The 27,822-nt window shown below is 37.5% G+C and overlaps 2 protein-coding genes across 2 annotated transcripts; both read right to left on the bottom strand.

The window, feature by feature from the left end:
- Positions 1-22,664, bottom strand: cnn3a (calponin 3, acidic a). The gene is made up of 7 exons (XM_015954831.3): positions 22,398-22,664; positions 16,599-16,720; positions 15,765-15,831; positions 15,540-15,677; positions 15,353-15,469; positions 15,089-15,235; positions 1-791 (listed from the first exon to the last, which is right to left on the bottom strand). Exons 1-7 carry the CDS (start codon positions 22,452-22,454, stop codon positions 450-452), a joined length of 990 nt encoding a protein of 329 aa, XP_015810317.1. The 5' UTR covers positions 22,455-22,664; the 3' UTR covers positions 1-449.
- Positions 22,665-24,835: 2,171 nt separating this feature from the next.
- alg14 (ALG14 UDP-N-acetylglucosaminyltransferase subunit) lies at positions 24,836-26,577 on the bottom strand. Its single transcript, XM_015954832.3, has 4 exons — positions 26,382-26,577; positions 25,903-26,045; positions 25,563-25,685; positions 24,836-25,393 (listed from the first exon to the last, which is right to left on the bottom strand). The coding sequence occupies exons 1-4, from the start codon at positions 26,521-26,523 to the stop codon at positions 25,163-25,165; spliced, it is 639 nt and encodes a 212-aa protein (XP_015810318.3). The 5' UTR covers positions 26,524-26,577; the 3' UTR covers positions 24,836-25,162.
- Positions 26,578-27,822: the final 1,245 nt, after the last annotated feature.

Below are 27,822 nucleotides of genomic sequence, written 5' to 3'. Positions count from 1 at the left end.
TTCTAGATTTAAAGATTTTATTTGCAACATTTTAATTGTGAACAGTCTAACTGGAATTTCTGTTGGAGTCACAATAAATACAGAAACATAAAGATCTATGATGTTAGAGAGGAACACGAGGGGGTTGGTCCGAGCCGTCGACTTTATTTATCTATAATTAAGTATTAAAATAAACTGTAGTGTCACAAGTCTGTTGGAACGTCAGCTGAGGAACCAGAATCAGGAACCTGGAAACACCAGAAACCAGCTGTTTGACATTGAACACCAACCACAGTTATCACTACGATTGTGCCCTAGAAGAGGGAATGGAAGAGAGGGACTTCAGTCTTTTAATATTTCATACAACTTTGCTGCTCAAATGTCCTGATTCAGGAACGGGGACACTTCAATACTTCAGGAGATAAAAAACAGGGGAAGATGAAGGGGTTCTATGTCTGCAGCCATCTTCTTTAGTAGTCTATGCTTGGGTCGCTGTAGTGGGTGGTGTAGTCATCATGGAAACCGCTGTGGTACTCATACTCCTGAAACTCAGCCTGATAGTCACTGTCACTGATCTCTGACCCGTTGGTGCCGGTGCCCTGGCTGCCATTCTTGTGAATGACCGGTTCGGTCGGAGGGGCGCAGTACTTGGGGTCGTAGACCTGCCGGCCCAGACCGTACACACTCATGCCCCTTTGAGATGCCACCTTGTTAGTGCCCATCTGCAGTGAGATGGTGGAGTTGTCAAGAGGCTGCAGCGCCACCTTCTGGTCAAAGATGTCTCTCCGGGTCCCAGGTGCAGACATCCCTGCCTGCCAGAACCAGAACGCAACATCATGATCCAGAACAAACACATCATGTCACTGATGACTGTGCTAACAGCAGCTAGAGGAACACCAGAGCCGTTTCATCATTTATTATCTCGGACTCCGGGTGTCTCTGACTTGAGACAGAACCTGTGGACCTGTACACCTCTAGACCTGAAGACCAGCTGACCTATACAGCTTTAGACCTGATGACCTAAGACCAGACCCAGTAGCATTAAAGACCTGTACACCTGTAGGCCTACACTATGGTAGACCTGTAGAACTGTTTACATCCTGGTAGTTGAGTGCTGCTATCCAGAACGTTTTAGGTGTTTCCCCGTTCCAACACACCTGATTTTAATCATAAGTGATTAACAGACTAGGTGAGACAGTGAACAGGTGATTCAACCTTTGAATCAGGTGTGTTGGAGCAGGGAAACAACAAAAATTAACAGTGGCACTCGTGGATGGCCTACCCCTGATTTACATGTAGACCTTTAAACTCAAAGATGTAGGCCTACAAACCAGTACACCTGCAGATTTATACCTGTAGACGTTTAGACCTGTATATGAAGACCTGTTGATTTGTAGACTTGTGGACCAGTGGTCCAATCACCTGTGGTGTTAATCTAGGTGGCAAGTCTTTGTGGGTGTGGGTAGTTACCGGTACCAATACTTAAGGTATGTTTTTTTCCAGAAACATGATCATCATCAGATATTATACACCAGTGAAGATAAGAAACAGAAACAAGAGGGTTGGCGAGTCGTGCTTCTAGGGCTGGGCGATGTGGAGTAAAACTTATATCTCGATATCTTTTAGCCAAATTTTGATATACGATATAACCCTACCTGTATGTTAACATACAGCTATACTGTTTCTAAAGCTCATGACTGATAGAGAATGGCACGAAATGGTTTGACAAGAATCAATACTTTTTTATGCAAACAGAAAACCTCTAAGGAGATGCAGAAACGACTAAAACTGGTTCACAACTGTCCAACGCATTATTTAAACTGGTCTGATGACTCCAGATGGACCCTGTTCCAGAGTGATGGAGCATCAGGGTAAGATGAGAGGCAGATGAAGTGATGCAACCATCATGCCTAGTGCCTACTTTACAAGCCTGTGGGGGCAGTGCTATGATCTGGGCTTGCTGCAGTTGGTCAGGTCTAGGTTCAGCAACAGGATGAGGTCAGCTGACTATCTGAAGAACCTGAATGACCAGGTTATTCCATCTTGCCTGATGGCACAGGCTTATTCCAAGATGACAACGTCAGGATTCATCAGGGAGCACGAGACATCATTTTCACTCATGGATCGGCCACCACAGAGTCCAGACCGTAGTCCCACTGAGAATCTTTGGGATGTGCTGGAGAAGGCTTTGTGCAGCGGTCAGACTCTACCATCATCTATGCAAGATCTTGGTGAATCAATCAATCTATCTATCTATCTATCTATCTATCTATCTATCATCTATCTATCTATCTATCTATCTATCTATCTATCTATCTATCTATCTATCTATCCATCTATCCATCCATCTATCTATCTACCTACCTACCTACCTACCTACCTACCTATCCATCTATCCATCCATCTACCTACCTACCTACCTACCTATCCATCTATCTATCTATCTATCTATCCATCTATCTATCTATCTATCTATCTACCTACCTACCTACCTACCTACCTACCTATCCATCTATCCATCCATCTATCCATCTACCTACCTACCTACCTACCTACCTATCCATCTATCCATCTATCCATCTATCTATCTATCCATCTATCTATCCATCCATCTATCTACCTATCTATCCATCTATCCATCTATCCATCCATCCATCTATCTACCTATCTATCTATCTATCTACCTACCTACCTACCTATCCATCTATCCATCCATCCATCTACCTACCTACCTACCTACCTACCCATCTATCTACCCATCTATCTACTTATCTACCCATCTATCTACTTATCTACCCATCTATCTACTTATCTATCTACTTATCTATCTACTTATCTATCTACTTATCTACTTATCTACTTATCTATCTACTTATCTACCCACTTATCTACTTATCTACCTATCTATATCTACCCATCTACCTATCTATATCTACCCATCTATCTATCTATATCTACCCATTTATCTATCTATATCTACCCATCTATCTATCTATATCTACCCATCTATCTATCTATATCTACCCATCTATCTATATCTACCCATCTATCTACTTATCTACCCATCTATCTACCCATCTATCTACTTATCTATCTACTTATCTATCTACTTATCTATCTACTTATCTACTTATCTACCCACTTATCTACCCATCTACCTACTTATCTACCCATCTATCTATCTATATCTACCCATCTATCTATCTACCCATCTATCTATCTACCCATCTATCTACTTATCTACCCATCTATCTATCTATATCTATCTACCCATCTATCTATCTATATCTATCTACCCATCTATCTACTTATCTACCCATCTATCTACCCATCTATCTACTTATCTACCCATCTATCTACTTATCTATCTACTTATCTATCTACTTATCTATCTACTTATCTATCTACCCATCTACCTACTTATCTACCCATCTATCTATCTATATCTACCCATCTATATCTATCTACCCATCTATCTATCTATATCTACCCATCTATATCTATCTACCCATCTATCTATCTATATCTACCCATCTATATCTATCTACCCATCTATCTATCTACCCATCTATCTATCTACCCATCTATCTATCTACCCATCTATCTACTTATCTACCCATCTATCTATCTATATCTATCTACCCATCTATCTATCTATATCTATCTACCCATCTATCTACTTATCTACCCATCTATCTACCCATCTATCTACTTATCTATCTACTTATCTATCTACTTATCTATCTACTTATCTACTTATCTACCCACTTATCTACCCATCTACCTACTTATCTACCCATCTATCTATCTATATCTACCCATCTATCTATCTACCCATCTATCTATCTACCCATCTATCTACTTATCTACCCATCTATCTATCTATATCTATCTACCCATCTATCTATCTATATCTAACTACCCATCTATCTACTTATCTACCCATCTATCTACCCATCTATCTACTTATCTACCCATCTATCTACTTATCTATCTACTTATCTATCTACTTATCTATCTACTTATCTATCTACCCATCTATCTATCTATATCTACCCATCTATATCTATCTACCCATCTATCTATCTATATCTACCCATCTATATCTATCTACCCATCTATCTATCTATATCTACCCATCTATATCTATCTACCCATCTATCTACTTATCTACCCATCTATCTATCTATATCTATCTACCCATCTATCTATCTATATCTATCTACCCATCTATCTACTTATCTACCCATCTATCTACTTATCTATCTACTTATCTATCTACTTATCTATCTACTTATCTATCTACTTATCTATCTACCCATCTATCTATCTATATCTACCCATCTATATCTATCTACCCATCTATCTATCTATATCTACCCATCTATATCTATCTACCCATCTATATCTATCTACCCATCTATCTATCTATCTATCTATATCTATCTACCCATCTATCTATCTATATCTATCTACCCATCTATCTACCCATCTATCTACCCATCTATCTACTTATCTATCTACTTATCTATCTACTTATCTATCTACTTATCTATCTACTTATCTATCTACTTATCTATCTACCCATCTATCTATCTATATCTACCCATCTATATCTATCTACCCATCTATCTATCTATATCTATCTACCCATCTATCTATCTATATCTATCTACCCATCTATCTATCTATCTATATCTACCCATCTATCTATCTATATCTACCCATCTATATCTATCTACCCATCTATCTACCTATCTATCTATCTATATCTACCCATCTATATCTATATCTACCCATCTATCTATCTATATCTACCCATCTATCTATCTATATCTAACTACCCATCTATCTACTTATCTACCCATCTATCTACCCATCTATCTACTTATCTATCTACTTATCTATCTACTTATCTATATCTACTTATCTATATCTACTTATCTATATCTACTTATCTATATCTACTTATCTATATCTACTTATCTATATCTATATCTACTTATCTATATCTATATCTACTTATCTATATCTATATCTACTTATCTATATCTACTTATCTATATCTATATCTACTTATCTATATCTACTTATCTATATCTATATCTACTTATCTATATCTACTTATCTATATCTACTTATCTATATCTATATCTACTTATCTATATCTATATCTACTTATCTATATCTACTTATCTATATCTACTTATCTATATCTACTTATCTATATCTACTTATCTATATCTACTTATCTATATCTATATCTACTTATCTATATCTACTTATCTATATCTACTTATCTATATCTATATCTACTTATCTATATCTACTTATCTATATCTACTTATCTATATCTACTTATCTATATCTACTTATCTATATCTACTTATCTATATCTATATCTACTTATCTATATCTACTTATCTATATCTATATCTACTTATCTATATCTATATCTACTTATCTATATCTACTTATCTATATCTATATCTACTTATCTATATCTACTTATCTATATCTACTTATCTATATCTATATCTACTTATCTATATCTACTTATCTATATCTACTTATCTATATCTATATCTACTTATCTATATCTACTTATCTATATCTATATCTACTTATCTATATCTATATCTACTTATCTATATCTACTTATCTATATCTATATCTACTTATCTATATCTACTTATCTATATCTACTTATCTATATCTACTTATCTATATCTATATCTACTTATCTATATCTATATCTACTTATCTATATCTACTTATCTATATCTACTTATCTATATCTATATCTACTTATCTATATCTACTTATCTATATCTATATCTACTTATCTATATCTATATCTACTTATCTATATCTACTTATCTATATCTACTTATCTATATCTATATCTACTTATCTATATCTATATCTACTTATCTATATCTATATCTACTTATCTATATCTATATCTATATCTACTTATCTATATCTATATCTATATCTACTTATCTATATCTATATCTACTTATCTATATCTATATCTACTTATCTATATCTACTTATCTATATCTATATCTACTTATCTATATCTACTTATCTATATCTATATCTACTTATCTATATCTACTTATCTATATCTATATCTACTTATCTATATCTATATCTACTTATTTATATCTACTTATCTATATCTACTTATCTATATCTACTTATCTATATCTACTTATCTATATCTACTTATCTATATCTATATCTACTTATCTATATCTATATCTACTTATCTATATCTATATCTACTTATCTATATCTACTTATCTATATCTACTTATCTATATCTACTTATCTATATCTACTTATCTATATCTACTTATCTATATCTACTTATCTATATCTACTTATCTATATCTATATCTACTTATCTATATCTACTTATCTATATCTATATCTACTTATCTATATCTATATCTACTTATCTATATCTACTTATCTATATCTACTTATCTATATCTATATCTACTTATCTATATCTACTTATCTATATCTATATCTACTTATCTATATCTACTTATCTATATCTATATCTACTTATCTATATCTACTTATCTATATCTATATCTACTTATCTATATCTACTTATCTATATCTATATCTACTTATCTATATCTATATCTACTTATCTATATCTACTTATCTATATCTATATCTACTTATCTATATCTATATCTACTTATCTATATCTATATCTACTTATCTATATCTACTTATCTATATCTATATCTACTTATCTATATCTACTTATCTATATCTACTTATATATATCTATATCTACTTATCTATATCTACTTATCTATATCTATATCTACTTATCTATATCTATATCTACTTATCTATATCTATATCTACTTATCTATATCTATATCTACTTATCTACTTATCTATATCTATATCTACTTATCTATATCTACTTATCTATATCTACTTATCTATATCTACTTATCTATATCTACTTATCTATATCTACTTATCTATATCTATATCTACTTATCTATATCTACTTATCTATATCTATATCTACTTATCTATATCTACTTATCTATATCTATATCTACTTATCTATATCTACTTATCTATATCTATATCTACTTATCTATATCTATATCTACTTATCTATATCTACTTATCTATATCTATATCTACTTATCTATATCTATATCTACTTATCTATATCTATATCTACTTATCTATATCTACTTATCTATATCTATATCTACTTATCTATATCTACTTATCTATATCTACTTATCTATATCTACTTATCTATATCTACTTATCTATATCTACTTATCTATATCTACTTATCTATATCTACTTATCTATATCTACTTATCTATATCTATATCTACTTATCTATATCTACTTATCTATATCTACTTATCTATATCTACTTATCTATATCTATATCTACTTATCTATATCTACTTATCTATATCTATATCTACTTATCTATATCTACTTATCTATATCTATATCTACTTATCTATATCTACTTATCTATATCTACTTATCTATATCTATATCTACTTATCTATATCTACTTATCTATATCTATATCTACTTATCTATATCTATATCTACTTATCTATATCTACTTATCTATATCTATATCTACTTATCTATATCTACTTATCTATATCTACTTATCTATATCTACTTATCTATATCTACTTATCTATATCTATATCTACTTATCTATATCTATATCTACTTATCTATATCTATATCTACTTATCTATATCTATATCTACTTATCTATATCTATATCTACTTATCTATATCTACTTATCTATATCTACTTATCTATATCTATATCTACTTATCTATATCTACTTATCTATATCTACTTATCTATCTATATCTACTTATCTATATCTACTTATCTATCTATATCTACTTATCTATATCTACTTATCTATATCTACTTATCTATATCTACTTATCTATATCTATATCTACTTATCTATATCTACTTATCTATATCTATATCTACTTATCTATATCTACTTATCTATATCTACTTATCTATATCTACTTATCTATATCTACTTATCTATATCTACTTATCTATATCTACTTATCTATATCTACTTATCTATATCTACTTATCTATATCTATATCTACTTATCTATATCTACTTATCTATATCTATATCTACTTATCTATATCTATATCTACTTATCTATATCTACTTATCTATATCTACTTATCTATATCTATATCTAACTATCTATATCTACTTATCTATATCTATATCTACTTATCTATATCTACTTATCTATATCTATATCTACTTATCTATATCTACTTATCTATATCTACTTATCTATATCTACTTATCTATATCTATATCTACTTATCTATATCTACTTATCTATATCTATATCTACTTATCTATATCTACTTATCTATATCTATATCTACTTATCTATATCTACTTATCTATATCTATATCTACTTATCTATATCTACTTATCTATATCTACTTATCTATATCTACTTATCTATATCTATATCTACTTATCTATATCTACTTATCTATATCTATATCTACTTATCTATATCTACTTATCTATATCTATATCTACTTATCTATATCTACTTATCTATATCTACTTATCTACTTATCTATATCTACTTATCTATATCTATATCTATATCTACTTATCTATATCTATATCTACTTATCTATATCTACTTATCTATATCTATATCTATATCTACTTATCTATATCTACTTATCTATATCTATATCTACTTATCTATATCTACTTATCTACTTATCTATATCTACTTATCTATATCTATATCTATATCTACTTATCTATATCTACTTATCTATATCTATATCTACTTATCTACTTATCTATATCTACTTATCTATATCTACTTATCTATATCTATTTATCTATATCTATATCTACCTATCTATATCTATATCTACTTATCTACTTATCTATATCTACTTATCTATATCTACTTATCTATATCTATTTATCTATATCTATATCTACTTATCTATATCTACTTATCTATATCTATTTATCTATATCTATATCTACTTATCTATATCTATTTATCTATATCTATATCTACCTATCTATATCTATATCTATATCTACCTATCTATATCTATATCTATATCTACCTATCTATATCTATATCTACTTATCTATATCTACTTATCTATATCTATATCTACTTATCTATATCTACTTATCTATATCTATATCTACTTATCTATATCTACTTATCTATATCTATATCTACTTATCTATATCTACTTATCTATATCTATATCTACTTATCTATATCTACTTATCTATATCTATATCTACTTATCTATATCTACTTATCTATATCTATATCTACTTATCTATATCTACTTATCTATATCTATATCTACTTATCTATATCTACTTATCTATATCTATATCTACTTATCTATATCTACTTATCTATATCTATATCTACTTATCTATATCTACTTATCTATATCTATATCTACTTATCTATATCTATATCTACTTATCTATATCTACTTATCTATATCTATATCTACTTATCTATATCTACTTATCTATATCTACTTATCTATATCTACTTATCTATATCTACTTATCTATATCTACTTATCTATATCTACTTATCTATATCTACTTATCTATATCTACTTATCTATATCTACTTATCTATATCTATATCTACTTATCTATATCTATATCTACTTATCTATATCTATATCTACTTATCTATATCTATATCTACTTATCTATATCTACTTATCTATATCTACTTATCTATATCTATATCTACTTATCTATATCTACTTATCTATATCTACTTATCTATCTATATCTACTTATCTATATCTACTTATCTATCTATATCTACTTATCTATATCTACTTATCTATATCTACTTATCTATATCTACTTATCTATATCTATATCTACTTATCTATATCTACTTATCTATATCTATATCTACTTATCTATATCTACTTATCTATATCTATATCTATATCTACTTATCTATATCTACTTATCTATATCTATATCTACTTATCTATATCTACTTATCTACTTATCTATATCTACTTATCTATATCTATATCTATATCTACTTATCTATATCTACTTATCTATATCTATATCTACTTATCTACTTATCTATATCTACTTATCTATATCTACTTATCTATATCTATTTATCTATATCTATATCTACCTATCTATATCTATATCTACTTATCTACTTATCTATATCTACTTATCTATATCTACTTATCTATATCTATTTATCTATATCTATATCTACTTATCTATATCTACTTATCTATATCTATTTATCTATATCTATATCTACTTATCTATATCTATTTATCTATATCTATATCTACCTATCTATATCTATATCTATATCTACCTATCTATATCTATATCTATATCTACTTATCTATATCTATATCTACTTATCTATATCTACTTATCTATATCTATATCTACTTATCTATATCTACTTATCTATATCTATATCTACTTATCTATATCTACTTATCTATATCTATATCTACTTATCTATATCTACTTATCTATATCTATATCTACTTATCTATATCTACTTATCTATATCTATATCTACTTATCTATATCTACTTATCTATATCTATATCTACTTATCTATATCTACTTATCTATATCTATATCTACTTATCTATATCTACTTATCTATATCTATATCTACTTATCTATATCTACTTATCTATATCTATTTATCTATATCTATATCTACTTATCTATATCTATTTATCTATATCTATATCTACTTATCTATATCTATATCTATATCTACTTATCTATATCTACTTATCTATATCTATATCTACTTATCTATATCTACTTATCTACTTATCTATATCTACTTATCTATATCTATATCTATATCTACTTATCTATATCTACTTATCTATATCTATATCTACTTATCTACTTATCTATATCTACTTATCTATATCTACTTATCTATATCTATTTATCTATATCTATATCTACTTATCTATATCTATTTATCTATATCTATATCTACTTATCTATATCTACTTATCTATATCTATTTATCTATATCTATATCTACTTATCTATATCTACTTATCTATATCTATATCTACTTATCTATATCTACTTATCTATATCTATTTATCTATATCTATATCTACTTATCTATATCTATTTATCTATATCTATATCTACTTATCTATATCTATTTATCTATATCTATATCTACTTATCTATATCTATATCTATATCTACTTATCTATATCTACTTATCTATATCTATATCTACTTATCTATATCTACTTATCTACTTATCTATATCTACTTATCTATATCTATATCTACTTGTCTATATCTATTTATCTATATCTATATCTACTTATCTATATCTATTTATCTATATCTATATCTATTTATCTATATCTATATCTACTATCTATATCTATATCTATATCTACCTATCTATATCTATATCTATATCTACCTATCTATATCTATATCTATATCTACCTATCTATATCTATATCTACTTATCTATATCTACCTATCTATATCTATATCTACTTATCTATATCTACTTATCTATATCTATATCTACTTATCTATATCTACTTATCTATATCTATATCTACTTATCTATATCTACTTATCTATATCTATATCTACTTATCTATATCTACTTATCTATATCTATATCTACTTATCTATATCTATATCTACTTATCTATATCTACTTATCTATATCTACTTATCTATATCTACTTATCTATATCTACTTATCTATATCTACTTATCTATATCTACTTATCTATATCTATATCTATATCTATATCTATATCTACTTATCTACTTATCTATATCTACTTATCTATATCTACTTATCTATATCTATTTATCTATATCTATATCTACTTATCTATATCTATATCTACTTATCTATATCTACTTATCTATATCTATATCTATCTATATCTACTTATCTACTTATCTATATCTACTTATCTATATCTAGACTACAATATCTATATCTACTTATCTACTTATCTATATCTACTTATCTATATCTATCTCTATATCTATATCTATATCTATATCTACTTATCTATATCTATTTATCTATATCTATATCTACTTATCTATATCTACTTATCTATATCTACTTATCTATATCTATATCTACTTATCTATATCTACTTATCTATATCTATTTATCTATATCTATATCTACTTATCTATATCTATTATCTATATCTATATCTACTTATCTATATCTATTTATCTATATCTATATCTACTTATCTATATCTATTCTTATCATATCTACTTATCTATATCTATATCTACTTATCTATATCTACTTATCTATATCTATATCTACTTATCTATATCTACTTATCTATATCTATATCTACTTATCTATATCTACTTATCTATATCTACTTATCTATATCTACATATCTATATCTACTTATCTATATCTACTTATCTATATCTATCTATCTATCTACTTATCTATATCTACTTATCTATATCTACTTATCTATATCTACTTATCTATATCTACTTATCTATATCTATATCTACATCTATATCTATATCTACATCTATATCTACTTATCTATATCTATATCTACTTATCTATATCTATACCTACTTATCTATATCTATACCTACTTATCTATATCTATACCTACTTACCTATATCTATACCTACCTACCTATACCTACTTACCTCTCTCTATATCTACCTACTTACCTCTCTCTATATCTACCTACTTACCTCTCTCTATATCTACCTACTTACCTCTCTCTATATCTACCTACTTACCCCTCTCTATATCTACCTACTTACCTCTCTCTATATCTACCTACTTACCTCTCTCTATATCTACCTACTTACCTCTCTCTATATCTACCTACTTACCTCTCTCTATATCTACCTACTTACCTCTCTCTATATCTACCTACTTACCTCTCTCTATATCTACCTACTTACCTCTCTCTATATCTACCTACTTACCTCTCTCTATATCTACCTACTTACCTCTCTCTATATCTACCTACTTACCTCTCTCTATATCTACCTACTTACCTCTCTCTATCTCCTCTCTCTCTCTCTCTCTCTCTCTCTCTCTCTCTCTCTCTCTCTCTCTCTCTCTCTCTCTCTCTCTCTCTCTCTCTCTCTCTCTCTCTCTCTCTCTCTCTCTCTCTCTCTCTCTCTCTCTCTCTCTCTCTCTCTCTCTCTCTCTCTCTCTCTCTCTCTCTCTCTCTCTCTCTCTCTCTCTCTCTCTCTCTCTCTCTCTCTCTCTCTCTCTCTCTCTCTCTCTCTCTCTCTCTCTCTCTCTCTCTCTCTCTCTCTCTCTCTCTCTCTACCCATCTCTCTCTCTACCCATCTATCTATCTACCCATCTATCTATCTACCCATCTATCTATCTACCCATCTATCTACCTACCCATCTATCTACCCATCTATCTATCTACCCATCTATCTATCTACCCATCTATCTATCTACCCATCTACCCATCTATCTATCTACCCATCTATCTATCTACCCATCTATCTATCTATCTATCATCTAAGTTAAGAGTTGCATGTCTCAGATGCCCCAGTGGCACATTTATAATTATTGTAAAATATTTGGAACTTTATCTTTAGGTGGCTCATATCCTATCATTCACATTATAATTATTTGTTGTCCAGAGGAAACAAACCTATCATGTTAGGCTAATCCCTGATGTATTGAGGGTTACACTCACATGGGTCATGTATCGCCCAGTTGGCAAACATGGCGAGGTCTTGTTCACGAGTGGTGGAAAGATGGAGCGTGAGATCGACAGACGGATTGGTGCTGCACCTAAAGTGACGCGGGCGTTGTACCGGTCTGTCGTGGTGAAGAGAGAGCCGAGTCAGAAGGCGAAGCTCTCGATTTACCGGTCGATCTACGTTCCTACCCTCACCTATGGTCATGAGCTTTGGGTAGTGACCGAAAGAACGAGATCGCAGACACAAGCGGCTGAAATGAGTTTTCTCCGAAGAGTGGCTGGGCTCTCCCTAAGAGATAGGATGAGAAGCTCGGTCATCCGGGAGGGGCTCAGAGTAGATCTGCTGCTCCTCCACATCAAGAGGAGTCAGTTGAGGTGGCTCGGGCATCTGGTCAGGAAGCCTCCTGGACGCCTCCCTGGTGAGGTTTTCTGGCACGTCCAACCAGGTGGAGGCCTAAAGGCAGACCCAGGACACGGTGGAGGGACTATGTCTCTCACTTGGCCAGGGAATGCCTTGGGATTCCTCTGGAAGAGCTGGTCCAAGTGGCTGGGGAGAGGGAAGTCTGGGCCTCTCGACTTAGGCTGCTGTCCCCGCGACTCTACTCCAGATAAGCAGATGAAAATGGATGTATGGGTGGACATGGCTGGAATCTGACAGCATTCACTCAAATCAGCGATCATACGCTTCTGAGGTATTTTGGTCACTGCGGCTCTCCGTATCGGTTTTCTGATTACGCGGGGGGAGGGGTTTGTTTGGCCCGTGTGTCCACACAAGCAGGACAGCCTACCGGCAGCTACAGTGAAAAGGATCGCCAAAGCACAAACAAAAGTCCGCAAATAATTAAAAACTACCAAGCCAAACACAAAGTTTAGGGTAGAATGTTGACCCAGAGGTTCCCTGATTGAGCAGACGCCTGAGAATACATGAAGGCTAATGACCTTGATGGAGCAAGGTAGCAGTAGCCGTGCCTGCCAACTCCAGAAATACACGGTTTGAATAGTTATATATGCTTAACTGAGTCATCTTGTTTCATGTTTGAAATTATATCAATATTTAGAAAACATGAAGGTATCGCCCCGCCCTAGGTGCATCAAAGTAAGTAATGAATGTTATTTTTCATTTATATGAAGCAGTAATTTCAGAATAAAACCTTGTTTCTAAATAAAAACTACTTGGGTCCATCAATCCCATTAACTGATGTTTTCAGGAGAACATGAATGATGGAAGAGTCTGGACCTGACTGGCTCCTTTGTTGGTGCCCATTTGCAGACTGATGGTGGTCTGGTCATAGGGCTTGTCCGTCTGAGTCTTTGGGTCATACAGATGTCTCCTGGTTCCGTAGGCTGTCATTCCAGCCTGGCTGGCACACTTGTTGGTTCCCATCTGAGGAGAAAAACCAGATTTGATCCTGGGTAGACCAGTTCGTCTCTGGACTATGGGACTGATCGTTTATCGACACCTCTGACCATAACGGTCAGCGAGGCCTGCTAGTTCTGGTACCTGCAGTCCAATCACACACTGTCCAGCCTTGATCTTCTCCTTGTCGAAGCGTCGAGCCTGTTTGTCAGCATACTTCACCCCAATATCAACCTTTGTGTCCAATCCTTTGGTCTTCGCCTGATGAAGAAGTTGGATGAAGATGTGTTCTGGAACAGATCACAGGTTCTGGTTCTGTGAGAGTACTCACCATGCTTGCCAGTGCGAGCAGTGTGGTCTGGACCTGAGTCATGTTCCCGTTTTCAAACAAGTCGTTGGCCTCAAAGATGTCGCTCGGCTTCAGGCCGTAATCCAGAGTGGCTTTGATGAAGTTCCCAAGGTTCTCCAGCTGAGAAGAACAAGAGTTAAAAGTTCAGGAATAAATTCCCACCTTTAACAGAACCTGGACGGATCTCAGGTCGGAACCAGGTCCTACCTTGTGCCAGTTGAGCTGAGAGTGGTTGACTTTCTTTACTGAACCAGGCTGCAGCTTGTTCATGAGCCTGGAAGAAACAAGAACATGTTTCATACCAGAGCAATCCAATATGGTCCCACCAGCCCAGCTTGGGTCAGAACCACCACAGGGCTCAAGACCAGATCCAGGGTTTCAGACAGAAAGCTAAATAAACTTTGTTCCACAAGGTTTCCAGCAGGACAGAAAAACAGCTTCTGGTTCTGAAGCCTGTAGAGACTTCCACCTGCTGCTGGGGCAGAAACCCACTGGGTCAGGGGCGGTACTGACTGAGCTCCTGTGACCCACAAACAGCTCTGAGAACATCTCGGTACTAAAAAACAAGTTTATGCTAGACTTTAAATTCCAAGAGACAACAAAATCCTAGCTGGGCAATCCATCGTGCTGCCTGGCCACGACCCATAGGCAGAGCTCAGTCGTGGGGCGGGATCTACTGTCGTCTTTCAAACTGTCTCTGCATGCTATTGGACAGCACTAGGACCAATCAGAGCAACACACAATGTGACATGGTAATTGCTAAGAAAATCAGTCAGTGGAGCAGTCCACCATACACAGAAGCAAATACATCCTTGTTCAAAATAAAGAACTTAAGTACCTTTATCTGCTCGTCTCAATGAAAAGCTCTACTGATTAAAATCCATCATTCATTTCTGACCCATAATGCATCTGTGTAGCCAGAGACAACACTCTCACTGTTCTCCGTGTCTGCAGACACCAGCCGGACCAGCAGAACCTTCACACTGGTTTCCAGTTTGGTTTAGGTCCCTAAAGAGCAGGAAGAACATAGACAGAACTTACTCGCAGAGGATGACGCCATCTTTCAGGCCTTTCTGAAAGTCCTCTCCAATAGGCATTCCGGTTTCCTCCTCGATCCAGAAGCGCAGCTCTTCCTCCTTCTGGGGGTCATACTTCTGAGCAATCTGAAAACCATGAACTGAAATTAAAACAGGTCCAACAACAGTTGCGGGTGAGGGGTCAGGGTGCAGGAGATAGGGTTTATTATTTATTTGATCACAGATTGACTGAGACCTTATTTAAACTTTCTTTGCAACAGAAAAAAATCTGTAAAGATACAAGAGATCTTTGGGTTAGGGAGGGTGGTGGAGTTGGTGAGCCCTTCTCTAGAGCAGGTCTATCCACTCCTGGTACTGTAGGGCCACTGGCCTCCGTGCTTTAGCAGTTCCCCCGCTCCAACACCTGATTCAGTGACTGAGTCATGTCTTCAGTATGGCCCAATCCCAATACTCGCACTTCCACACTTGTGCCCTTCAATTGCGCGATCCCGACCAGTGGTGCGAGTGCGCAGGGTGTCCTGAGGTTGATCACGCCCCTTTTGCACCCTTGATCTGCACTTCACCCAAGTCTGCATCGATGAGGGAGAAAAGGATCAAATGCCTTTTCTGAAAATATGTATTTTCTAATGAAAGTAGATCATTTCAGGATGATTAGTTGATGCTCTGAATTAGGGCTGTCGTGATTGAGGAATTCCCCCTGCGGTGAGTCAGGGCAGCTCAATATTGCGGTATGCGATATTATTGCACCCCGTTTTTATTTATGTACTTAGCAAATTTGTTTGTTAATTACTAAACTCATGGCAATATTTCCTTTGAAACATTGTGCTTACACATTTAAAAAATGTTAGAAAAAAATACATGGCCATTTTTAACACTTTATTGAATGCAGATCAAAGGGCAGTAACGGCATTCTCTGACTGAACTTAAAAACAACATTCAGGAGGTTTAACTTTGAAATGCAAATTTGGCTGCAACATCTAACAGAAAAAAAAGTGCCCTACTATCTCCTCGATCAGCGTGGACTTTACCTCTCAGCATGCGCTGTCGCAAGATTTAATCAAGTGCGGTAATTGCGGTGGCACGTCATGCAGCGCGGTGGGTTTCTTAATATTGCGATATATTGTTCTTGCGATTATTGCGACAGCCCTACTCTGAATGTTTTAGTCAAAGCAGCAATGAATATTGCTGGTTTGGTTGTTTGTTTGAAAGTGTTAAATAAAGGTTTTTTATGTGACAGTGTGAGCGTCCTGTCACTGTGACCCGATTGATCATGCGCCCTGGCTACTTGGCCAAGGGGATGTCCCTTTGGCTGACTGGTTAGTGCATGTGACTCTCACCCGGGAGTGTGGGATCCAAATCCGAACGGGCCCTCGTTTCTCCACCTTGCCACATTTAAAAACGTATCACAGCGACCAGCAACCCAGCATGCTTTGCGGTCGATTACATGATACTCCCTGTCCCAATTCTGCTATTATTTACACACTCGTGTACTACGCACCAGAAGTCTTACTGTGCACTTCCTCAAAGTGCACTTTGCTGAAGACCACAGAGAGTGTTGGGATTGGTCCCAAGCCTTTTCTGCTGTGGCTCCTAGACTCCAGGACTCCTCCTCTGACACTGGTGTGACCGAAGTTTTCTGTTTGTAAAGGGCTTTGTGAGTTTTATCTTAAAGGGTGAGACATAAATAAAGTACTACACTGATTAAAATAACTGTTTACTTATCAATTAATCAAAATAAACTAACAAACCTTTAAAGGAGAACTGATCAGTCATGCCTGTGGCTTCTCAACAGGAGGGTTCCCTCACATTTTTCCCTTGTGAGCTACTTTTGATGAGAGCATTAAGTGATCAATCCAATGTAAAATGATTGTGCACATGTGGTGGTGGAGTGTTATCGTAGCCGAGCGAGTTCACCAAAACACTATAGGTTCCTGGTGCTGCATTTTGCCCTTTTTAAACAATTTTTTTACATCTACTCACGACTCCAGTTGATATTATGTCTGTATTTTTATGTCTTGCTATCGACCGGCACTACCACTACATTAAACCAAGCCCCCACAATGCGGCTCAAAAATTGAAGCAATCCCGAAGTACCAAAAATTGCAGTTCCACCCTCATCCACTGGGGGCTGGTGTCAGAAGCGAGCAAATCCTCATTGCATTGACTCCCATGTTAAAAATACCAATTTCACAGCAGAAATAAACATGTTTACAGCCTGGTACCAGAACATGTTTTTGGTTTAAATGATCTAGTTTACACTCATGACAACTCTGAGGAAGGTGAATTTTTTGCTCACTCTTCTGTTTAAGTGTATTAAAAGCCTAAAATTCTGTATAATTAATGAGCATCAGACCCACGTGACTGCAGAGCTAGCTCCGTGGAAAGGCCTCAGTAGAGCCTCGGTCTGGCTTGGAAACTGTTCCAGGATTTTGAGTCTCTGTGTTTGTGTATTCTTTTTTGGATATTTTTTGTGCAATTGTTGGACAAAATGACTTGCTGTGGCATTAATTGCACTAATAGAGCGTCCAAGGAGTCTCCACTTCATTTTCTTCGGTAAGTAAAATTATATTTATGTATTTTAGGTCACTGCCGAGCTGAGCTTAGGTTTTAACATGTACTGTTTAACCATGAAATTTAAATGTAATAGGGTAAAACCCAGTGCATTTAACATGATGCTGCACTTTAGAAAATGGGTTGAATATAACATGTTGGTGGAGCTGGGTTCCGACTATTGGCTCGTGGAGCTCTCGGGAGACCGATGTTTTCCACCCAGTTCTCCCCTCCCCGCAGCTCGGCGCATCTCTGTCTGATTGCGGCTTCTGTCTGCTGCATGGGCTGCCGGCTTGTGGAGCTCTGGGATGGAAACTTTTCCACCCGGTTCTCCCCAGCGGCAGCTCTGCGCATCTCAGATCGCAGCGGTGCTTGTCTGCTGTGCGGCTGCCGGCTTGTGGAGGTCTCGGAGACCTCTGTGTTCCACCCGGTTTTACCCAGCGGTCAGCCCGGCGTATCTCTGACTCAGAAGCTCTGGTGTTGTGCACAGTTAACTCCAGTTGTAGCTAGGTTGCTACCTCCGTTAGCTTTGCTCCCACCTCCGCGTTAGCTTTGGGTTAGCATCAGGTTAGCTTGTAGCTAGTTCGACCGGGTGTCGTCAGTTGATCCCAGCCTTACAGCCCCACCCTCAGCTCCACCTCTCTTCCCTTTTGTGGAATTGTCTGGGCTTGACGGAACCTGTGACACGGTCAAAATGGCGGTGGTGGCCACCTCCCATTTGGCCTCAAAAACGTGTTATTGGAACCTATGGAAATGAATTGTCCAGTATATTCATGTCGATGCATTCAACTCATGGGGCACCCCTGCTGCACAGGAATGGATACTATTGAGAACTGTTTTCAGCCGATACTGAATCTTGACTTTGACTAGAGTGGAGAATGCCTGACTGATGTCTATGAAAGGCACAATCACTTGTGGAAGTCTGGATGAGTCACATCCTGTTAGGAGAAACATTTCCATTGTGACCTTTCACATGGTGGAGTTGGAAACAGGATCTAAACAAACGGGCCCCTCTAATAAAAACCCACATTCTCTCAGATCCGGGATTTCACTCGTACTTGTTACTTCACCCATTTCAGGTAGAGGACATGGGTACAGAGGACTGGGGCTTTCTGTCTAGAGCTCAAATTAAGATTGATGATAAATATTTAAGGAAAACTAATTCAGTTCAGGTTCAGTTAAAGGTAGAGGTTTAATTAAAGATAGAGGTTTAGTTAATGGTAAAGTTAAAGGTTTAGTTACAGGTAAAGGTATAGTTAAAAGTAAAGGTTTAGTTAAATGTAAAGATTTAGTTAAAGGTTAAGTTAAAGGTAAAGGTTTAGTTAAAGGTAAAGGTTTGGTTAAAGGTAAAGTTAAAGGTTTAGCTACAGGTAGAGGTTTAGTTTAAGTTGAATATTTAGTTAAAGTTAAAGGTTTAGTTACAGTAAAGGTTAAGTTAAAGGTAGTGGTTTACTTAAAGTTAAAGGTTTAGTTAAAGGTAAAGTTAAAGGTTTAGCTACAGGTAGAGGTTTAGTTTAAGTTGAATACTTAGTTAAAGTTAAAGGTTTAGTTACAGTAAAGGTTAAGTTAAAGGTAGTGGTTTACTTAAAGTTAAAGGTTTAGTTAAAGGTAAAGTTAAAGGTTTAGCTACAGGTAGAGGTTTAGTTAAAGTTGAATATTAAAGTTAAAGGTTTAGTTACAGGTAAAATTTTAACAGATGCATCAATACCAGACATTTTCTAGCCAAGTACATGTACTTCCTTGCCAACATGGAGCACTAATAACTTTCATTACGCTCCTTGAGAATAATTTGAAATAAGGCTCACATTTTTTAGCATATCAATTTTGGCTATGATGGATGTAATTTTCCACGTCCATTAAACCTCTAAGCTAGTCCAAAACAAGCTAATTCTGATTTTGTTGGTTTTACCATTAAATGGTAATGGCTTGGTGTTCAGTAGGCTGCACTAACAGATAAAGGTGTAAACCAAACTTGTCTTTTGACCACATAACTATGATGGAGACAGAAGACAGGGATGGACAGCAGCAGTCAAAATGTTTTTGGACTAACACACCAAGTAAGATTATTGTTCATACAAGTGAAACAGGAATAATTAGAATCTGGTGCAAAAGTTAATTTATGTCAGTAACTCAACTTAAAATGTGAAACTAATCTATGAGATGGACTCGTGCAAAGCCAGATGTTTCAGCCTTTATTTGTTATAATTGTGATTAAGGCTCAACAGCTGATGAAAAACCCACATTCAAAATCTCAGACCATTAGAATATTGTGGAAAGGTTCAATATTCTAGACTCATCGTGTCACCCCCACCCCCACCCCCACCCCCCACCCCGATTAATCTAGTTTAGACCAAAGGCTCTATATCCTGGTCCTTGAGGGCCGAATCCAGCAAGTTTTAGTCGTTTCTCTGCTCCAACCGTGCAGTTCATCAAGCTCTGCAGAAGCCTACACCTGCTGATTGAAATCAGGTGTGTTGAAGCAGGATTAAAACTAAAACATGCTGGACCTCCAGGACCAGGGTTGAGAACAACTGCTTTAGATGGTCTCTCACTTTCAGAGCAGGGACTCCGCCCACCCAGCAGCTCACCTGTGATCCATCACAACTAGGACCAGGTAGCTGAATCTGGACTCTGGTTCGGAACCGAATATCTATTTTAATTCTGATAAACTCTGGTTCCCAATGAGGAACGTGTCCCATGCATGGATTGGTGGTGGTTCTAGTTCTGATCAGCTCTATGATCATGTGTGAACTCTTCTAGGACATATGGTTCTGGTCCATCTGTCTGGTTGCTCATGAGGTGATGGGTCCTGAGTAGACCAGAACCAACCGCTGCTTCAGGAGGTCCAAACTGGGACCTGGGCCGGCACAAAGAGCCAACTGGGCCCAGTTCACGCACTGCCGCGTGCACGCGCACTCACACTAGATGTATCGGTGTGTTTTTCTAACTCCATCTTAAAGCTCAGGAACAAAAACGCGGTTCTACTTTCAGCCAGAACCTCTAGCCGGGCCCTCAGCTGGTTCCAGAGCGGGTCCGGTTCTGGTTCTGCTGCTCTAGCAGAAGCAGCTCTTTGTTCTATCGACCCGTTTGTTTGGAGAGAAACTCCGAAAGTTGTAAAATCTGCACTACAAACCAGGACCGTAACATTCTCTGGTGTTCCGACCCAAAGCCGCTGCAGAGGCCGAATGGATCCGACACCGAGGAGCTGTGGTTCGGACCGTTCCAACTGGACCGGAATCCGATCAGAACTTACTTTGTTTCTGACTTCAGCTGACAGTCCGTAGGTCGGTCCCTTGTTGAAATGGGTCATTTTCTGGGTCCAATCCCAACGGAACACGAGCAGCAGAACCAAAGTTCGGGTCCGACGCTGAAGTCAGGAGGGAGCGAAATGCCAGAGATTCCTCACTGACTGACGTAACGACAGCCAATCAGAGCCCGAGGGACGACCCGGTTCGGATGAAGCGGCAGAAACTGACTAAACCGGATCAGCCAACAGAACCTATATCGGGAGGAAACTCGATCCAAGAGTTCTGGTTCTGGATGGAACACCTCTGAACTGGAGGCCCACAGGTTCAAGGGGCTTCTGGATCCGATGGGAAGACCTCTCATTTGGGTCTTCTAAAGGTCATGACCTCACAGCCCCAGGTGTGTAAGGGTGACCCCCCCCCCCCCCCCCCCCCCCCCCCCCCCGCCACCACACACACACACGCACACACACACAGCAATAAAACACATGTGCACGAACTAGGTAATGAAATTAGTGCAGCTGAAGAGGCGGGGTTGGAGTCTAGTGTGCCGTTCCCATCTGTACCTGGCCGGCCCTGCCCAGATAGCTCCAGTTGGCCCCAGCCTGGCCCAAGACATTTTCAGCTTCTAGGTAATCAGCATAATGAATGGAGCATGCCTTAAGCCCATGTCATGTGGGCTGATTCTACCCACCAATCAGAGACTTGCTCTAATGGAAGGTGTGCATTTGTGGGTGTGTTGGCCCTGGTCAGCCTGAAGCAGACCACCTCAGAAAGAGGGCTGAAAAACAGTCTCGTTGCACCCTGAAAAAAAGGCAGGCCACCAATGGGCCATTCCCATCTGTACCGGGTCGGCCCGGGCCGGGTATCGTAGGTTGTTTACATATCTGGGTGGCCTGGTATTTTTCCGGGCCAACCAAGGCTCATTCTCAGCCCTCTTCTCGAGGGGGTCTGCTTCAGGCCGACCAGGGCCAACACACCCACTGCTGACAGCAAATTCACACCTTCCATTAGAGCAAGCCTCTGATTGGTGGGTAGAATCAGCCCACATGGGCTTAAGACAAGGATGTGTGGAATCAACCGGGCCAAGCTGGGGTCGACTGGGGCTACCCGGACCGGGCCGACCTGGTACAGATGGGAATGGCCCATTTCATATCTGGGTGGCCTGCCTTTTTTCAGGGTGCAACGAGACTGTTTTTCCGCCCTCTTTCTGAGGTGGTCTGCTTTAAGCTGGGCGGTCACTGTGCAACTTTTTCACTCGTAGCACTCAGCTTCAGCTCAAACTGTACGACTTTCTCGCAGGGCACATCTCACGAGTCATGCGCTCACACTGTACGACCCAGTTCTCGGATGCCACCTGACTGCTCACACTACGTCTGGTAGCAACACGTCGGACCTAAAAATATGCTAAAAATAGCAGTTTTTACTCAACACGTCAGACTTTTTTGTCTTGTTTTGCCTGTTGTCCTTCAGGAGTGCTGCAGGGGGACACACAGGGATTTATGAGGGTTGGATGAGGAAAACAAAATAAAGAAAGTAAATCTGTGTTTTTTTATCAGTTTAATTTGACATGAACACGACAAACACGCTTTCTTGACAGTCTTTGTGTGTAAAAAAAAAAACGTGTAGAAATAAAAACAAACAGCGTGTGTTATTAGGGAAATAGCGGGCGAGCGGTGTTGATGCAGGATTGCACATGCGCCGTGAGCGGTTCTGGTACTTTTTGGGTCGCAGCTGCTCGCAGCGCCGCTTCAACAGTGCGATACCCTCACGAGGGACGAGCAAAATATCAAACACTACAGAAGTCCGTGCGACCTCATGACTGCTGATCACGTACACTACACGACGCTCAGCGAAAAACTCGCCCCAATCTTGTGGATTCTCGCACGAGTGGAAAATCGGCTCAAAAAAGTGAAAAAGTCGCACAGCGTACGCCAGGCTTCAGGCCGACCAGGGCCAGCACACCTTCCATTAGAGCAAGCCTCTGATTGGTGGGTAGAATCAGCCCACATGGACTTCAGGCATGCTCCATTCATTATCATGCTGATTACGTAGAAGCTGAAAATGTCTCCGACTGCATACCCAAGCATGGATGTGTGGAATCAACCGGGCCAGGCTGGGGCCGACTGGAGCTATCCGGTCGGGGCCAACCAGGTAGAGATGGGAACGGCCCATAGAGCGAGTCGGAGTTACAGCTGAGGGTTACTCCAGAGCCAGAACAGAGGTTTGTGTTTTATATCTTCTGTGTTACAGTTGGGATTTGCACCTGCAACCCCCTAGCAGCTGTACTGCCATGCAGCTTTGTTTCGAGGATAAAAACCCGATGACACAGATAATCTCATTAACTCTTTCACCAGTAAATAAATGTTTTATGCAACTCTCTCTTAATCTAGTTCACTCATTCATGCATTAATCTGGTAGCAAATTCTAACCACCCCCACCAGAATGAGGAATTAGAAGGTTTTCGTTTATTCTGCCAACATCACAACTGTAAACTGTAATCATTAAAAAAAGCTGACCACCGTTTGCTACCGTAACTACCCGGAGTGGTTGGACCACAGAACCATCTGTCCAGGTGGATTTGATCCACGGATGGAGAGAATCAAACTAGCTTCCACCACGTCTTCACTCTCACCCGTTTGTCCCGTGGCGGTCTCCAGGGTTACCCTCAGGTGGGGGGGGGGGGGGGGGCTTCATTAGATCAGATTGTGGAACAGCTGCTGGGTTTTTTATTTTCAAAGGGCACGAACATTTCCCAGACCTGTCAGCACCTTCACACGATCCTCCCCAGGAAAATGGACCTGGGGTACCTGGTTCTCAGAGAAGACCACTGGACAAAGAAATAGTCCGACAGCAGGTACAGGATCTTCCCCGTCAGCGACAGCGTCTGCACCCGGCATATACTCTCCACATACACAATCAGGATTTTCTTTATCCCGAGAATTCCCAGCAGGAGTGCAGCCACACACAGGGGAACGCAGGTCCCCGGGCCATTACACAGAACCTGGAAGCACAGAGAGAGGGAGAGGGCTTAGTCGTGGATTCTGAGACAAACAGGTCAAAGTAATGGTGTAGGACATAGATCCTGGTGATCCATATATAATCTATATCTATGGTTTCTGAGGTGAAGAGAACACGACCCACATGGGGAAGCTTGTGTCGGGCTCACTCACCATGTCAGGTCTGAGTCTGAAGACCAGCGGGATGGAGTACTGCAGCGCCTTCAGGGTGCTGACAGCAGAAGATGCCCAGGACTGGTTCACCTCTCTGCTCCGGGGGATCCGACACACGGTGAACTAGAACATAAAGGATCCTACATCAGGACCGTGTGGTGGGCCCACTACACACCATCTATCACCTTCTGTGACGTTCACGCCTGAGTAGTTATATCACTAACGAATTATCCAGGCGTCCATTTGCTCCACTGTAACAAAACTCACTGGTCCAGGGGCACAAAAATACTGATCACTGTCCTGACTTAAAGGGACATTCCAGATGTTTCATAAATCTGACCTGAGACGGTGATGGATCACAGCCCTCAAAGGTGCAGATCTTCTCCACACTCATCCGGTCGGTGTCAGCCACCACGTAGTGCCGAGGGGAGTAGGCTGCTGACAGGTGCTCCATCAGACGCAGGATCTCTGTGGTGTGTCCACCTGCACACACACAACCATGGAGTCTGCAATGTGTTATCCACACTCATACAGGTGATGCATTCACAACCTGGCCTCACCCTGTCAGTATGGATGTGCACACACACACACACACACACACACACACACACACACACACACACACACACACACACACACACACACACACACAAGCACACAAGCACACAAGCTGCTTGATGGATGAACATTTGCCCAGTGAAAGTTTTTATTTTATAGATGTAAACTTGTGGAATCACGCACATGCGCAGTAACCCACTCTGTTGTAAATAAAGCCTGGGTAAGATGGCGGCCACGATCAAGTGTCTGTTTTAACGTTACCTGATCCCGCCACGACAAGAACCGAAACATAGCCTTTGTCTCCGGGCTTGCAGCTGGGTCCAGTCTTCAGAACAATACAAAACCGAACAATAAAAAGTAAACACAACACGAAAAGCGCGAAAACTGCTCCTATCAGAAACATTACGAGGACTACGGTGGCTCCGGAAGGACAAAACAATGACCTCGCGTTCTTCTACCGTGTGTATGTCGGTAGGTGAGTGTTTTACCGCCGCCTACTGGACCGGAGTGCCACACGCAGAGCTAAAACCAGACACTTTACTGGAAAAGACTCGATATTTCATTGCGACTGTGGATGAAATGGATTTTTATTCTTCGAGGTGAACTTGATGTGTTCCTGTTGTCTTTGAACTTACTTTTGTTTTCCTTTTAAGTGTTTATGTGTGCTTGTTATGATTCTTGTATAAATGTCTTCATCAGGTTTCTATTTTTCTTTCTATTTTCCCCTTGGTAAGTTTACAATTCTCCGATAAGCTGCAATTTCCCTTTGATCTCTTTTACTATTTTCCTTTTCATTTCAAGTGTTTGCTTGTCATTTGCCTTTTAAAACGTTTTTCATTCTGTTTCTTTTTATGTTTTTCTCTTTGGTGGTCTTAAACATTTCCTTAATAATGAATAATAACGATAAGCTTCTACTTTTTTATGTTTTTATTTAATGTGCTTATGTTGTCACTTGAAGCGTTTGCTTGTTCTGTTTTTTATAGTAGGCCCATTTAGTAATTTAATTTTTCTTTAGACCACCATTGCTGTATCTTTTGTGAAAAACACATGATCGCTCCACATTACGGCCACGAGCTGACCCCTAATTAATAATCAAGGGCTCCCTGTCTGATGCCTTCTAATGTGGTGCCATTGTTTTTTGAATCATAGACTTTATATGTTGCTTCTTCTGCATGGTTAAACAGGCAGCATGTTACAAGTCACTGCTGCTAATAAATGACTGGAGGCTTGTTTAGCGCTCATGCATGAAAAAGATGCAGGATCCTTCTGCCCACACACCCTGATGACCCATGGGGGCACGCCCCATGATTGAGTAGCAATTCTTTATGTTAACGAAAGAACCTGGTGACATGTTTTTGGACTGTGAGAGTAGTAGTAGTAATGAGAGTATTACAGGTTAATGTGCTACCATGTGAACTGGTGTGGGTCATTGCTAAAGTTAGCTATGGTAGCTAGCTGTCAGCTGAGAAGGTTGCAGGTTTGAATCACCTGCGGCCTTTCTGGTAGAATTATGTTCTCCATGTTCTCTCTGGGTTCCTTAGGTTGATTGGAGACTCAGGTGAGAATGAGTGAGTGTGAGACTGTCCTGATGTGTGTGTCCCCCACGCTCAGAGCAGATAGACACCGGGACCAACTGAAGAATCGGTTGGGCCACTATGATCAGCAGTGTGCTGATGCTAGGTTTTATTCCAGGTCAGCATTT

This window comes from Nothobranchius furzeri, chromosome 7 (genome assembly GCF_043380555.1).
Source record: "Nothobranchius furzeri strain GRZ-AD chromosome 7, NfurGRZ-RIMD1, whole genome shotgun sequence".
In the NCBI taxonomy this organism is placed as follows: Eukaryota; Metazoa; Chordata; class Actinopteri; order Cyprinodontiformes; family Nothobranchiidae; genus Nothobranchius; species Nothobranchius furzeri.
Note: the sequence above shows the minus strand (reverse complement) of the source record. Positions and strands in the feature narration are given on the sequence as shown.

Excerpts from the sequence above, each read along its gene's own strand:
- cnn3a (XM_015954831.3), bottom strand. The coding sequence starts at position 22,454 with ATGACCCATTTCAACAAGGGACCGACCTACGGACTGTCAGCTGAAGTC. Across the intron at positions 15,832-16,598 it reads GATGGCGTCATCCTCTGCGA|GCTCATGAACAAGCTGCAGC; the intron begins GTAAGTTCTGTC and ends TGTTTCTTCCAG. Across the intron at positions 15,470-15,539 it reads TGCTCGCACTGGCAAGCATG|GCGAAGACCAAAGGATTGGA; the intron begins GTGAGTACTCTC and ends CTTCTTCATCAG.
- alg14 (XM_015954832.3), bottom strand. The coding sequence starts at position 26,523 with ATGTTTCTGATAGGAGCAGTTTTCGCGCTTTTCGTGTTGTGTTTACTT. Across the intron at positions 26,046-26,381 it reads TCTTGTCGTGGCGGGATCAG|GTGGACACACCACAGAGATC; the intron begins GTAACGTTAAAA and ends GTGTGTGTGCAG. Across the intron at positions 25,394-25,562 it reads TCAGACTCAGACCTGACATG|GTTCTGTGTAATGGCCCGGG; the intron begins GTGAGTGAGCCC and ends CTGTGCTTCCAG.